General features: G+C 42.1%; 1 protein-coding gene across 3 annotated transcripts in view; it reads left to right on the top strand.

Annotated features, from left to right (window-relative positions):
• srms (src-related kinase lacking C-terminal regulatory tyrosine and N-terminal myristylation sites) overlaps nt 1-13,215 on the top strand; it is a 16,109-nt gene extending 2,894 nt beyond the window's left edge. For 2 of the 3 annotated variants that reach the window (XM_070909742.1, XM_070909741.1), the window contains 7 exons: nt 224-345; nt 2,963-3,129; nt 8,368-8,515; nt 9,498-9,656; nt 10,669-10,850; nt 11,739-11,895; nt 12,560-13,215. In XM_070909742.1, the coding sequence (XP_070765843.1) occupies nt 224-345; nt 2,963-3,129; nt 8,368-8,515; nt 9,498-9,656; nt 10,669-10,850; nt 11,739-11,895; nt 12,560-12,759 (1,135 nt within the window). In that variant the 3' untranslated portion in view covers nt 12,760-13,215. The remainder of the gene's footprint in view (nt 1-223; nt 346-2,962; nt 3,130-8,367; nt 8,516-9,497; nt 9,657-10,668; nt 10,851-11,738; nt 11,896-12,559) is intronic. The other variant, XM_070909743.1, reaches the window with a different exon arrangement.
• The last annotated feature ends 1,294 nt before the right edge of the window (nt 13,216-14,509 follow it).

The raw sequence follows: 14,509 nt of genomic DNA, 5'->3' as shown, positions 1-14,509 counted from the left end.
GGTGGACTGTAACAAGTACATTTACTTAAGTACACATTTAAGGTACTTGAGTGTTTTCACGTACAGTTTGTTTTGATTTTGGTGAGAGAATCTGCATGTAACACGTTCTTCTTCCTGTCTGTCTTCTGTGTTCACGCTCCTTTCCATTGATTTACAACCATTCGTCCTCCTCCTCGTCCTCCTCGTCCTCCTCGTCCATCCCCTCCGTCCTCTCTCTGTGCAGGTGGTACTACGGGAACATCAACCGTGTGAAAGCTGAGAAGCTGCTGCTGGCTTCCCAAAACAAAGATGGCTCCTTCCTGGTTCGCATCAGCGAGAGTCACAGTGACGAGTACACCATCTCTGGTGAGTGCCGCCACCGTCCATCAATCCGTCCGTCCGTCCGTCTTGTGTTGTTTGTCGTAGCTTGTTGTGAATCTAATGCCGTTCATTTAGTGCTGGTAATTTACATGAAAGCTTTCAGCTAATATTAAGTCTTCAGAGATATTCAAGATATTCCACAAACTCCATGTTACAGTGGCAGCGAGAGCTTTCTGCACGGAGACAACTGACCTTTACAGGATAAATAGTAAAATGTAGTGTAACAGCAGGAACCTGTATAGAAGAGCCATAAGAATGCTAACATTAGCCTCAATAAGTGAACTGCTGTCTGGATGTTTTCACTCGTAGTGACGTCAGTGGAACAAAAGAAGTAGTTCCCCTGGCATTTACATTACAGTCCCACAATGCAATGCATTTAAAAGATGTGAAAAATGCAGTCATGTGACGCTTCAGCTGCCAGTGATGATGACTGATGACTCGGTTCAACAACTGAGTGAGATGAAGAGGCGTGACACCACGAACATTTCATCAGACGCCAACGTCAGTTTCTGTATCTGCAGCCCTGTTTCTCTTTTTTTGATACAAGTACAAATATATTTAGTATATTTTATAGTATTTTGTCTCATAATACACGATGTAAAAAACGTGTGCTAATCGATCACTGGGTGGATTTACTTTAAGAAACGCAGAGTTTCAGTGAGGGTCCTGTTACTCGCTGTGTCTCTTCTTCACCTCCTCCCTCCCTCCCTCCTCTCTGTCTCTTCTTCTGTCCTCCATCCATCACCCCCCCGCCTCCACTGCCCTTCTGTCAGTCAAGGTCTCCAGCCACTGCTAACCTTAATCTCCCCGCCTTCGATTTCCTCCCTCTGCTTCGACTGTAGAAGGAAGCCGTGAGGTGACACAACGTGCCCCCAGGCGGCCATGTTGGAGGTCGACGTACACAGCAAACACGGCTGATTGCAGTTTTTTTTTTTAATTATACGAGTCTGTGTTGAATAGAAATAAATCATCTCTGTTTTAGATTTTCAGAGGGATTTTGGAGGGAGACAGGCTAGCTGTTTCCCCCTGATTTAAGTCTTTATGTTAAGCTAGGCTAATCACCTCCTGTCTCCAGCTCTGTACTTAATACGCAGACACGAGACTGACATTGATTCTCTCATCCAACTCAAATTACTGCAAAGAACTACTCCTTCAGTAAACCGAGCAGTTCTTGCTTTACATGTAAAACTAACACCTGAACACAGCAGCTGGACGGCTAACAGCTAGCAGCTAGCAGCTCAATAAACCTGAGCCAGCTGTTAGCTAGCGAGTGTTTTGTGGAGTTTTGTCTTCAGCTGTAGTAACCTACTTTCAGAGCCAGCTGTCGTCATCAGACTTCACTTTTATGAATGAGCCCACAGTCGGTCCTCTAATAGCCCTCATGAGGTTTGTGTGATTTGTGACTTTAAAGCCTGTTTTTCCCTCCAGCCCATCGCTCTCCCTCCCTGCTCCTCGTGACTTTGTCCCTTCTTTTCTTTTTGTCCTCTGGATTCACCATCTTCTGTGCCTGCATCTTTTTTTCCCCCCTCTCCATCCCACCATCGACTTCCGCCCTCCCCCTCCCCCCTTTTTTTTCAAGGTCCTTGAGGTCCCGGGGGGGGGTGAGTGCTGCAGTTAGACGTTCAATTTTCACTGTGCTAGTCCTTCTGAAATATGCATCATCAGTACTGTGTGCATACGAGCCTGAGTGAAGGCAGAACAGACCACACCTTCAATTATTGTGTTTTATGGCACAATTACACACATTTCTGTCTCTTTACTGTGTTTCTCACAATCAAACACGAGCAAACACGAGCAAACACGAGCAAACACCACCCTCTTCATGTTCTTGGAGCGTAATAATGTGTCTGAATTCATTTGTATCTAGTCTTTCTACATGTTGTCTTCTTCGTCTTCTTCTTCTTCTTCTTCTTTAATTTTTAATTTTTACGCGATTACAGCTTCTGTCCCTCATTCAGTGTTTTTCATGATGCTGAAGCTTACTGGTCACTTGGCTGATTGTATGATGCATTGTTACAGGTTAAGATAAGACTTTATTGATCCCTGCAGGGAAATTAAAATAATTAAAATCAGCTCCATCTTTACCAGCTGCAACATTAATGCATCACTAATTATAATCCGATAACATACATTATTCTGAAATGAGCCATTCTGCATAATGAGTCCTTTTACTTTGGGTTTAGATACTAATACTTTACTTACTTTTACTTAAGTAAAATATCTGAACACTGTGTTCTTCCCTCTCGTCTGTACACGTATCTCCGCTGCAAACAATATATACGATCGAAGCTTTCGTTCACAATAATTAGATAATGAATGGGATGTTTGCAAAGGAATCAAGTGTGCAGATATTCTGATCTTCTTCCATTAGATGTCTCGGAAACAAAGGTTGTACTGTGTCTAACCTAGATGTCTAAAAAAGACTTTAGTCTCACCGTTTACTGCTGTGTTATTGCATCTGCTGTCGTTCTGTCTTCTTCAGCACAAACAAACAGATTTGAGCAAACAAGAACACAATCCCTGAGCTTCAGTCACTTTATTTAGGGTTAGTTAGACCGTTTGTGTGTTAAAACATACGATAACGCTCCTCTTCCTCTTCCAGCCCGGAGCGAAGGGAAGGTGTACCACTTCCGGATCCAGCGCTCCTCCATCGGCGCCTACTTTGTGTCGGATAAGATCTCCTTCGCTACGCTGGGGGAGCTGATCTCCTACTACCAGAAGAACGCCCGCAGCCTGGGAGTGCTGCTGGAGGAGCCCTGCGCCCAGCAGGTAGGACACCCCAAAACACAATGTTTTTACTTCTATTCTTGTGAGGACCCCCAGTGACATGATACATTCCCTCGCCCCTAACCTTAAAGCTGCTCTGATCAATATTTTATATCAACAATGGAACAAATGACGTGGTGTAAGCAAAGTTAGTAACTAGCTGGTGACTAACACAGTGGAGCATTTAGCAGAACATTTCCCCTTTGGAGATCGTAAAGTTAAAGATCTTTCCCTCGGGAGCTGAGCTAAAAGGAGAGTGAATAATGGACTTATATTTGTCAGATGGACAGAAACAGAAAGTCCAAATGAATGCTGATGTTGCTACGGGTCTGGCGGTAAATAATGTGTAGATGTAAATAAGCAGCTGTTTGCTACCAAGTTCACCCTTACCCACTTTTAGTTGTAATATGTCAGTGTTTGTGCCGCTGCCCCTACGTTACCAAAATAAAACCCAAACAGAATCAATTCATGCAGCTTTGAACCTGCAATAACTCGCCCGGCGGACACTGTACTGTACATTTTTAGCCTAGATTTGGCCACAACTTGCTGATCCTGACTGCCGGGCGATCAGTTGGATTTCTAGCCTGTCAGAAATGATGTTCTTATATTATATTAAACCCTCACCTGGGTGAATAGATCCGTACAGCGAGTTAACACAAAGCACACGATCAATAAAGACGCACGGTGTCTGCTGTCTGCTGCAGAGCAGGTAGAGTACAGTGGCTTTTTACAGCTCTGAGAGTGAACCAGAACAGTAAAGTTAAAGACAAACAGTGAACTTAAAGTCACTATAAAGCTCCGTAAAGACCAGCTGCAGTTTCACTACCAGAGGCCTCTTTCATGCTGTTTTCACATTCTCATTTCCTGCATTGTTATCTGTTAAATATCAATTATAGCTTTAATCTAAAACCAATTGAGGACTGAACAAAATCTCCTTCCTTTAAAAAAAAAATAAAGAAAGAAAAAATTGGTCCTCACAAAGATAGAAGTACAAGAGCACACATGACAAACACAAACAGCTGTTATGACCTTCAAAATCATCCGTCTGCACACACCATGTTTATGTATGTAAATATACATGTACTGTATGTAGTTATCATGTACATGAGAGTGTTGTGATTAGTGACACACACACACACACACACACACACACACACACACAGATGAATGTACAGTACAATGTGAATACATATAAATATAATGCAAAACATTTTGTAGTATTTCCCCAAATAGTTCTGTATTCACCAAAGTAACAACGTCACAAAGTGGATAGAAACCACATTTCACTGCTCTTTGATTCACAATAATATCATTTATTATTATTAAATCTTTTTTTTTTTTTGGTGTGTTTTGGTTCATCATCAGTTTAATCATTCGTTACAGTAGTGTTGAGTATCAATGCTGTTGCTATGGTTACCTGTGATTTAACATGCGATGTGTTTGATGTGTCAACGCCTGCCAACCAATCGGGGTGACACTTCATTTCATTTATAAGCACTTTTTAAAGATTGCTGTAATCAGCTTTAAGGACATTAAGTGTTTATTATTGTACAGGATTTGCCTACAATTATAACTTCTCCTGTGAAAACACATTTTACATGAAATAAGATAAATTGTTATATCTGCTCGTCGCACCGTGAGAATTCTCAAGTTTGATTGGTCGGATTAACTTTTAGTAACCGGACGTCTGCGCGCTTGTTTGCAGTTCTAAATGACTGCACCAGTATTGAACTGTAGGTACAGATGGTGACAGTGAGGCTCAGCTAGAGATCATGGAGCTAGGGTTATCTGTGTAACCACCAACAACAACCACAATAAACCGTTTTTAGGTTTAATGTCTGCAGTAAAAACTCACCTGTGTGATGTCAAGACGACGTCCTCGAACATGTTGAACTGTTACAGACTTCATGCGTGGCCTAAAACCAGAACATAAAAGAGTTTTGAGAATTAGAATTTGACTCGACAGTGATTTTAAAAGCTGAATCAATCAGCTTGTTATTATCCAGCTGATGGCGACACGTGACAAGTCTCATATAAAAGTGATCTCTGCTTCAAATATCCATGAACAGAACAGGCGGAGCAGTTTAACTGAATGATTTCACACGTCATTATTTTAAGGGAAAGTATTTTTTATATACTTTATGTTTCACTTTTTTGTTATAATGTTAGCGTTGCTGTATGTGTGCAACAGGAGTCCATCACTCTGCAGAGCTGAAGTTGTGCCAAAAAACTAGTATTTCTCAATGAACCAGCAGCTAATAACCACTTTTCAGGCAGCAAAAGCTCCAGTTTTCAATCCGGAGCGTTCCAGTGTCTCTTTCCAATTTGAGCAGCTTTTGTCTTTGCAGTAAGAACCTGAAACAAAGTGCGACAAAGACCCTGAACTCATCGTTCTTTTGTTTCCCCGCAGCAGGAATTTAATGAGTGCCGTCTTTATGCTTTATGTGCATAAATTAATACCGAGAGGCAAACATGTTTGGAGTGTAATTAACCAGAGAGTGAAATATTTGGACCGGCTTTAGAATAACGTCACGTGGCCGTGCTGTAATTACGCGCCCTATCTCTGCACTGCAGCTTAAAGTCAACCCCCAGGGAGCTGTATTCTTTTATTCATGGCTCATCAGTTGGAGCCCGGCGGGAGGTCTCTCAGTATCTGGAGACCAAATGAGACTCCACCTATTCAAACAGCAGCACACACACACACACACACTCTTCACCGTATACAGAGTGATGTTTCAGGATAAAGGAATATTATTGAGCAACATTTACAGATATTAAAGGAGGAAGACGTGTTTGAGAAGATAAAATCAGCCCTCCTGGTTCAGAGAGTGATTCCTCCCTCTTCTCTCTTCCCTTCCAGAGGAGGCTGTGAGTCTGAGGCCACGGACACACTGAGGCAGAAACACACACAAAACACACACTCAACATGCAAACACAGGACACACACACACACACACACACACACACACACAGAACTCACGTTCAACATGCAAACACAGGACACACATACACACAACCACACATTCAACATGCAAACACAGGACACACACACACACACACACAAAACACACACTCAACATGCAAACACAGGACACACACACACACACACACACAAAACTCACGTTCAACATGCAAACACAGGACACACACACACACTGTCACTTCTGGGGACATTACGTTGACTTGCGTTTCCTGGAGACTCACCTTAACTTTAACCACTGACCCAAAAATCAGCTTTTTCCCAAGTGGGGACACGACTTTCATCCTCGGTGCACTGGTCTTTAGTCTGAAATGTGTCCCAGAACGTAGAGCCGAAGTCAGAAACCCACATAAAACATAAAGACATGAAGGTGTTTTCTCGTGAGAAGCCAACAGGCAGAGAATGAGAATACAGATGGAACATTTATAACAACGCTTTTACATTTTTCGTTGTTTCAGTTTCAAATAATTTGTCTTTTTCTTTAATTTTTTTGTACTTTAATGTTTTATAAGCTTTTCTAGAGTTTTAAAACACCAGAATCAATCTGTTAATAATTAATGTAAGTATTGATTTGTATGCGTGCCTTTTGCATTTCACGACTTGTGAGTCAGGAAAGATTTTAAAGGTCCACTCGGTGGCTTTGTTGTAGCGCCCTGAAACCTCTGAACATCACAGTTCACTGTTGGTGGATTTGAATTACACACTTTACATATTGGGTTTCAAACTATGAGCAGTGAGCTGGGTTTGGAGCCGCTTTCGAGCACTAAGACGAAATCAAAACAACTCTTCACAACTTCTCACGGCTGCCGAAATGTTTTTATTTCCAGTTTAAATCCTGAATATTATATTCATGAATATAGAGGACACAAATAGTAAGATCACCTTATTGAGGAGTTTTCATTTCTGCGCAGCTCAGTGTCTCTAACAGCGTTTAAACAGTCTACTGTTTGATCATTCAGGCGTTCAAGAGTAAATCTGCTTTCAGAAAGTGAAACCCTCACATTCAGATGGTGTTTAAATGCTCATCCAGTTAAATGTTTTGCCAGTAAAAGGAACTAACGATGCTTCAAATCACTTTTTATTGTTGACTTGGCTACGAAATGACCAGGAAGAAAATCTCGTGCCAAGAGACACCGTCAATAAAAAGTGATCAAGGTTTGTAAACTGCTCTGCTGGCTGTGTGAAGCCCGAGTGGTTCCATTAGTGAGATTATAAATGAAGGGAGAAAACGTTTAATTCAGAGGGATTAACAAAACAATCTGCCAAACCTTGATGTTGTTGTTGTTGTCGTTGTTGTTGTTGTTGTTGTTGTCCACCTTTAAAATGTGCCAGAAGGAGTTACACTGACAGGAAAACAAGATAAACACAGAAAATGTTAGTTAGAATCATTTTTTAATGTTGTAGACAGAGTTTGTTTGTTTGTTTGTTTGTTTTTATACACGAGGCAAACTAAACCTGGGGTCATTAATTTATTAATATTAATTTATCTGAATGAAAAACGCAACAAGTTGCTTTTTGTATCACCTGATCAAGTTGATTTGTAGCATCTTATTTATGTGTGAATTATGGCTAATTGTTATTTAATTTATTAATCATGTTTTTTTTTATTATTTAATTGATCATTTCATTTCATGTTTAAAAAAAGCACTTGATCATTAGAACTAAATGTTTTGTAGCACTTGATTGTTAATGACAATAAATTTGCCATGAAATTATGAATGAATGTGCCATTTATTGAGCCTGACTGTCGTTGGTTCGTTCATTCTGTCTTTTATTCGTCTCTCGTCTTTTTTATTTTCTCGTGGTCCTGTTTGGTCGTGTCTCCCGTCATCTTGATCTCCTCATTGAGATCTTTGTCACGACTTCTGTGAATAAAAAGTCAGACGACCAGCATTCAAGAAAAACAGCCATCAGTGTTGAGGGAAAAGTGCCCAGAATATGTCATTAAATGCCACAATCAACGACGTACTTTGTTGTAATCAAAAGCAGATTTTCAGTCATTTTCTGCCTCAACTGGTTTCAATCCTTCAATCATGTTTCAAATCATACACACGTCATGTAAATTCTGTGACTAAGCAACTCACATGTTTAGGAAGTTATTTGAAAACTGAGTCAAAGAGTGTTTGAAATGCACCGTCCCTCCGTGCGTTAACACGACTGAGCTGCACATTCGTTTGTGTCTCTGCAGCCTCGTCTGCCCGCTCGTGTCAAAGCGCTTCTGATTTAAAGCTGTCTGGACTCACTCTGTCGTCTCTGTGCAGCGGGAGCTCTTCGACATGGAGCCGTGGGAGAGACCTCGAGAGGAGTTCAGGCTCCACAAGAAACTGGGAGAGGGACATTTTGGAGAGGTGTGGGAGGCTCTGTGGACCACAGAGAACAAGAAAGTGGCCATAAAGACGCTGAAACAAGGTACGAATCCAGGGAGATGCTGTGAAGAGAATAAACAATGTTTGAGATTGTATTTTAAACAAAGCACGTTGTGTGTGTCCAGAAGGCCGAACAAACACGTTTTCCTTCCTCATAAAAGAGTTAAAAAGCTGATTATTTTAAAAATGCACTCTTCTGTGCAATTTGTTGGTGCATCGCTGCTTTTCTTGACACATTACTGCACCTGTAGATCAGGAATAATGTGCATCGTATCATCCACGTGAGCAAGATGCTGCACAAACAAAACAGGGACCCAAAACATCGAAGAAGTGAAAACAGAAAAGGCTTGAAACTGAAACAGATGGTTTCTTTCATTCTTCCACTCCTCAATACTTCACCTAACTTCAATCTCTTTCAAAACAAGTTTCCTTTAAATGAATCAACAGTAGCTTGTCAGCCTGGTGAAAAACACAAGGGCCTGCTGCGCTGGTGTGGGCATGTTGCTACAGATGTTGGTGAGAAGATACAACCAGACATGAACCAGGAAGTTTGAGGCTGATCAGATGATTTCACAGCTCAGTGACGTTCTCGTCGACACCTATAGAATTAGAGTATCCTGGAACGAGTGCTTGCACGTTTTTGATTGGCCAATGAGTTCATTCAGGAGGCTAAAACGAAATATGGACAGAAAGTGTGAATATTTCAAAAACAAACGGAAGGATGGAGGGATTACGGTCCACGTGAATGGACAGAGAAAGAGAGGCGGGAGTATATTAGAAGAGTGAGGGTGAAAGAAAAGCTGCTTAAAAAAAGTTGTGCAGGACTTAATGAAGAGTTAGAGGGAGAAAATGAGAAATGTTTTAAAGTAAAGATCGAGAGATGAATGAAAAGAGGCGATGAAGAGACAGATGTAAAGCAAAACGAATGACATGAAAGCAGCCGAAGGACATCTAAGATAATCAAGTAAGGTATAAATTCACCAGTAGTTCTGCTCCTCCTCCTCCTCCTCCTCCTCCTCCTCCAGAGGACACGAAGCAGGACGAGTTTGTGAAGGAGGTTCAGGCGTTGAAGAGCCTCCATCACCCGAAGCTGATCCAGCTGTTGGCCATGTGCTCCAGAGGAGAGCCGGTCTACATCGTGACCGAACTCATGAGCAAAGGAAGCCTCAAGTCCTACCTCGCCTGTGAGTGCTGAAACACACACACACACACACACACACACACACACACACACACCTGAGGTCATCAAAGCTCATAAAATGCCATCTGTGCCCCCCCCCTGTCTGCAGCAGGCATCTGGTGGTGAACCAGCTCCTCTGGTCTGAACGCGGAGACTCTGCTGTTGCTTTAATATGCAAAGAGGTTGAGAACAGGAAGTTCATTTAGCTTTTCTTGGGTTTGAGAATTTCAGCTCTCACCTCAGACATTTTTTTGAAACAGTATTAAGGCCAAGTGACGTTAAATCTCTCCCCCTTATAAATCCAAAGCAAATGGAATTATAATCTGTGTTCTGGCAGCTCCGCTCGGCACAGAAATATTGTTCTGACGCTTTACAAAAGGCTTTAATCACAAGGAGTCTCGGCGAGCGAGCGCGAGAGGTTTGACTCGGATATTTCTCCTTCCACTGGATGTTTTTCATTCTCCATGTGTGTCTGCATGTCATTACTGGACTTATCAGCCCTCTGCACAGAAACAGCTTCATGGTTGCAGTAAATCTCTCCACTTCACTGAAACCCTTCACACAGCCAAAGGAAGGAATATGACTTCCTTCACAGCCTGGCTTGGAAATTAGGACAAAAAGTAGCATTAAAGTTGTAACTCTACAGTAAAACCTCTGTTTCCAGAGTGTAAACATCAACGAGCAGAGCAGAACTGTTAGTGTTGACCTGACATTGTTTCCTCGGCATGTAACGTCTGTTTGCGTATCTGCAGCAGCAGCAAACGTTCAGACTTTCAGAGTCATTCACTCTGGAAACATGACCTGTGTTCACACCAGAGGGAAACTTCCGCCGCTCGTTTGCGGCGTCCTTTCTGGGAACGAGAGAAATCATAAAACACTAAACACTTTACTGCAGCTCTGAACACCACGATGACGCCCTCCCTGATTACAGCTCGCTCTTCTACATGAGTTTGAGTTTGAATGCACTTGTAAGTTGTTTTGGACTCTACATGTAATTTATTGTGTGTGTGTGTCAGCTGCTGAAGGCCAGGTCCTGACCTCAGCTCACCTGATCTACATGGGCAGTCAGATCGCGGAGGGCATGGCCTACCTGGAGGACCGGAACATCGTCCACAGAGACCTGGCAGCCAGGAACATCCTGGTGGGGGAAGATCTGGTCTGCAAGGTGGCCGACTTCGGACTGGCTCGGATTATTAAGGTAAACTGTGTGTGTGTGTGTGTGTGTGAGAGAGTGAGTTATTTTTGTCGTCTCATCCATCAAGAACCATTTTCTTTCTTTAGAACAATGTTAATTCTCTGTGTGTGTTCTTTTTAAATATGTATGCTGTGCTTTGTTGTTCCTGTGTAAACTCATGTATACTTAATGCATCACTCCCTCCTCCCTCCGTCTGTCCAGAGTAATGGAGCTGCACTCAAAACACAATGTTTTATTCATTCTGAGCTTCCAAAAAGACTTGATATGAGCTGAGAAAGAGGCCGTTTAAAGGCTCTGCGTGTCACACTTTAACATTAGTACATCATGAGCACATGACCTGAGAGACAATAATATTTACTGTCAATAAATCAGATTCTGTGTTTCTGCTGGTCTCTGTGCTGCGTTTTACCTTGTAAAGAAATCTTGTAGTAAAAAGCAGGAACAGGTTTTGTTTTGCAGGAAATTCACTAATTCAATCCCGTTTTCATCCATCGCGTCTCTGTTTAGAGCTCAAATATTCAACTTTTGTTCTCTTCAAATGAATAACTTTATGCCATCTGAATGGGGGAGTGTGAGACATCAGACGTCATTGTTACCTTTCTGGCTGACATGACACATAATTTAGTGTCAAATAACTTTCATATTATATAATCTATGCATACTTTCTACACTTTTGACATTTCATTTCATCTCTAAAGCGATTGAAGACGTCACCTGGTCGTTAGTTAGCGGACAGTTATGGATTTTAAAACAGATTATTAAGAAGAAACACTGTCTGTTGGGGGTTCATGGGAAATGTAGTCTTAAATTTGAGAAGCACAAAAGGCTGCGCTGAGTGCCGCCAAAGTTCAAGTGCGTGTTTTGTTAACCCCTCGCTGTCTGTCTCTCCAGGACAGTGTGTATACAGCCAGTCGAAACACAAAGATCCCGGTGCGGTGGACGGCGCCCGAGGCGGCAATTTACCAGCGCTTCTCTGTGAAATCAGATGTTTGGTCGTTCGGGGTCCTGCTGTATGAGATGATGTCACGCGGCAAGATGCCTTATGAAGGTATCACGAGAACCTCTTTCTACTTTTTCATGAGAATCACAGCTACATTATAACTGCTGAGGTTTCCAGCAGACAGATTTCTGAGTTTATTAATCAGTGAAAGGTCACCTATATCCGTTATTAACCAAAAGGCTAATATTATGATAAAAGACAAGGCTGGCGATATTCTGTATTTTACTTATTGTCAACATTAAGAACGACTGTTCTTGTGCTGAGTTGGACAAATTAGAAACTAGAGAGAAGAAAAAACACAATGTTGGTTTCAGAGGACATCAGACTTTAAAATATGTGATTTCATTTTTTAATAAAAGGCACAAACACACACTGCAGTTTACTTTGACTCAGTCCCACGTGCACCATCCTGCTGCCCCAAATACTCAGTAGAGCACCACATGTGGATTCATCCGCCGCTGAAAATAGTCCCTAACAAATGCTCTATTTCCTGTGAGCAGCTGTTTTAGGAAATGACTGAGTCTTTTTAATAAAGTGAAACTGTATATTTGTGACCTAAAAACATCAGCCTTATTCAAGATAACTGAATATCTTGACTTAATACGTTGCGAGAGTCGTGCTGACTTTATCTTTCAAAGCTGCTGCAGAACTGATGTTCTCATAGTTGTGGTTGCTCCTCCAGCTCTCATGCTTTTATGTCCCTCCCTTTTAGGAAAAAGTAACAAGGAAGTGTTGGATCTGCTGTCGTCGGGGTTTCGACTGCCCTGTCCAACCCGCTGTCCTCAGAATATTTACCGCATCATGATGGACTGCTGGGCTGCTGAGCCCTCCAAGAGACCCTCCTTCCACGCCCTGCACAGCCAGCTGGACACAATATATGCCAGGATATATTTCAAGACTATAGAGGTGTAGAAAGACGGAGACGTGGAGGAAGAAGAGGACGATGAGAAGGTATAAACAGTGCAGGACGGACTGCAAATATCAAGAAGGAAGGACGGCGGGAGATGAGAAATGGCAATCCACGTCCACAAAAGGGTTTCTGTACTTTAAAAACACTACGGTGTGAAAGGACACAAGGACACCGTCGCTGCAGCGCCGCCCAAGACGATTGTGATTGGTTTAAAGACATACAAACCATCCAGAGCGTCCCCCCCCCCTCCGTACCAGAATGATCAGCCAGAGCTTTCTCCAGCTGACTAACAGAATCAACGAACACTGAAAGAAAGGAAGGCGGACAAATGAATGACTGAAAATAGAAAGGTGTGTAAATACACTCCTACCTAAACACTAAAGCCCTCAGCACATTCACAGAACCAACTGTTTTTAATTTTATACCCTTTTGTGTTTTATAAATGATATTTTATTACTTCTGTACGTGCCATGTCTGTGTATGCACACTTTGAAATGTTATGAAATCGCAGGTTAGGACTTAAATTAATCTCCTGTATTTTGACTGCAAAGCCAGAGCTAAAATCGAGGTTATGTGCAATAATTAAGTGCTTGTTGGGGTTTTTGTTTTTGTTTTTGTTTTTTTTTAGCCACGCTAGCGACCTGGTGCTAGAGATGCTGAACTCTTTGGTCTGTAGAATATCTGAAATATCTCGACACAGATTGAATTGATTGCCATGATATTTGGTAAAGACCTTCGCGTTCCCTGAAGGATGAATCTTATCACCTTTGGTGATCCCGTGACTTTTCGTCTAGCACCACCATCAGGTCAGAATTTCCTCTAGTCCGGCACTGTAGTTTTTGAGGTACAGATCTTATCTTGACCAAATTTCCATCGGCTTCAGCTGTACTTTGAGGTTAAAGGACTGGGTAGATGTCTCTAGATGTCTCTCAAAGGTGTCTCTGAATGATAATACAAAAAGAATCATTCGACATTTTCGGATATACACTTCTTTGCTGTCTTGCTGAGTCAGGAGGCGATTAGCCTAGCTTAGCATAAAGACTGGAATCTTTGGAAAAATTAAAAAACACACCTTCCCTCAACTGTGAAGTTCACTGATTAATATGTTGTATCTGGTTTGTTTCACCCGGACACAAACAGAAATGTAAATACACGAAATTGTGGTTTTACTGCCGTGTCAGCTGCTTGCCTGGCAACCTCATGTTGGCAATGAGACTCCAGGAAATCACTGCGTCCGGCCGAAGCCCCCAGAAACGAAGCTGAGCTGTGAAGCTTTAGAGTAATGCTGTGGTTTTGTTTTTTATTCATTCATTCATGTGTGCGGGGAACCGAGCAGCGGAAGTCTTGGGTAAACATGCTGGAGGAGGACTCGTGTGTGCATGCTCTGTGGGCCCAAAAACATTAGCACGTTAGCACATTTAGCATGTCAGGATTGAGCTCAAAGTACAGCTTAGACTGACGTTAAAAGTCAAGCTGAGCCTGAGATGTCCTAAAATGGCCACCGTTCAGAGGCCAACCCATTTGATTTATGTGACAAAATGGCTTTTCCTCTGGCGACACACTAAAAGTTAACATGTTGACGTACAAATCCATTTTCATCCATCCACCAGTTTTAGTTTTCTGGCCTCGTGGGGGGGGGGGGGGGGGGGGGGGGCGTGGCTCTACACTGTTAGTCTTGTTATTAACCACAAGCATCAAGTATTTTATTCAGCCTACCTTCTGTTTGAGAGGGTTTTGGCAGCATGTTACATA

The sequence above is a fragment of the Enoplosus armatus genome, chromosome 8, assembly GCF_043641665.1.
Source record: "Enoplosus armatus isolate fEnoArm2 chromosome 8, fEnoArm2.hap1, whole genome shotgun sequence".
In the NCBI taxonomy this organism is placed as follows: Eukaryota; Metazoa; Chordata; class Actinopteri; order Centrarchiformes; family Enoplosidae; genus Enoplosus; species Enoplosus armatus.
The sequence above is the reverse complement of the archived record's forward strand: the minus strand, read 5'-3'. Positions and strand labels throughout refer to the sequence as shown.